We start from the raw sequence: 1,117 nt of genomic DNA on the forward strand, positions 1-1,117 counted from the left end.
CCCAGCCTTGGCCCTGCCACCTCCCCCAGCCCGGCCATGCCCCCCAGGGGTGCCCCAGGGTCGTGCTGTCTTGTGGATCGTTCTTAGCCGTGGTAGTTTAGCACTCCCCACCACGCCGTGCTGGCTGTGGGCTGTGCCCCCTGTGCCACCTTGCCTTTCAGGATCAGGACAAACAGGGTGCTGTTCCAGGGTGCCCAGCGGGCGCCCGTCCTGGGGGAGCCCCGTTTTCTGCTGGGCAGGGGAGGGGGTTTGTCGTGTCCCCCTTTGTTTCTATAAATGACCTTGTATCTCTGGCGGTGCAGCGCGGGGTGGCCCTCGCACCGCTCCAGTGTCTGTGAATCTGTCGTCTGCCATGGAAACCATCGTTGTGCCGCTCAGGCAGTGCCTGTCTCTTCCTTTCCATCTCCCTGTAGGCTCCTGCCAGCTCCCTGGGGGAGCTTCCCCCCAAGCCTGGCCAAGGGTCCCTGGGCATTGCAGTCTCCTAGGGTCCTGCCTGCAGTGGGTTCGCTTGGCTGAACCTCCAGCCCCCTGCAGCAGCCTGGACATCCCAGCATCCTGGATCAGCCCTTTTTCTGGGGTGGGGGGATTGTACCCAGGGTTACAGGAGAGGGAAATGGGGGAGGGGAATCCTGGGACTTCATCCCAGTAGCCGTCAGGGTGCAAAGGAAGAGGAGGCCCTGCCCTGATGTGATCCAGACTGACTTTAATGCCACACACGGTGGCCGGTTGGAGACACAGCTGCCATGGATGGTGCCACCACCAGCTCCGCTGCCATCCTGGGGATGAGCTGGTGCCCCTTGTGGCACGTCCCCCCCTGGGGACACCATGGTGGCGAGGGGCTGGCGCCAGGCAGGTCAGTACTCCCAGAGCGTGGCCCGCAGCACGGACTCGCTGTCAGCCCGCAGGGTGCCGGCCGGGTCCCCGCGCAGGTACCGGCCGTTCTTGGCTTTGATGGCAACACGGCCGCGCTCCCGGAATTCGAAGAAAAAATCCTCGGAGAGGTCCCCGTCGCTGCACACCGACCCACTGCTCGCCACGTACCAGAACTTGCCCCCCTGGCCTGCAGAGAGCCCCCAGGGGCCATCAGCAGGGTCCAGGTGGACCCACAGCAGCCCCC

At 64.8% G+C, this 1,117-nt stretch overlaps 1 protein-coding gene across 1 annotated transcript in view; it reads right to left on the reverse strand.

Moving 5' to 3' along the window:
• Positions 1-854: 854 nt before the first annotated feature.
• FSCN2 (fascin actin-bundling protein 2, retinal) overlaps positions 855-1,117 on the reverse strand; it is a gene marked incomplete at its 5' end in the record, with an annotated part of 2,333 nt that continues 2,070 nt past the window's right edge. The window contains one exon of the mRNA XM_010002817.1: positions 855-1,116. Coding sequence (XP_010001119.1) covers positions 855-1,116 — 262 coding nt within the window. The remainder of the gene's footprint in view (position 1,117) is intronic.

This window comes from Chaetura pelagica, unplaced genomic scaffold, assembly GCF_000747805.2.
Source record: "Chaetura pelagica isolate M959 unplaced genomic scaffold, ChaPel_1.0 scaffold47, whole genome shotgun sequence".
Taxonomy (NCBI): Eukaryota; Metazoa; Chordata; class Aves; order Apodiformes; family Apodidae; genus Chaetura; species Chaetura pelagica.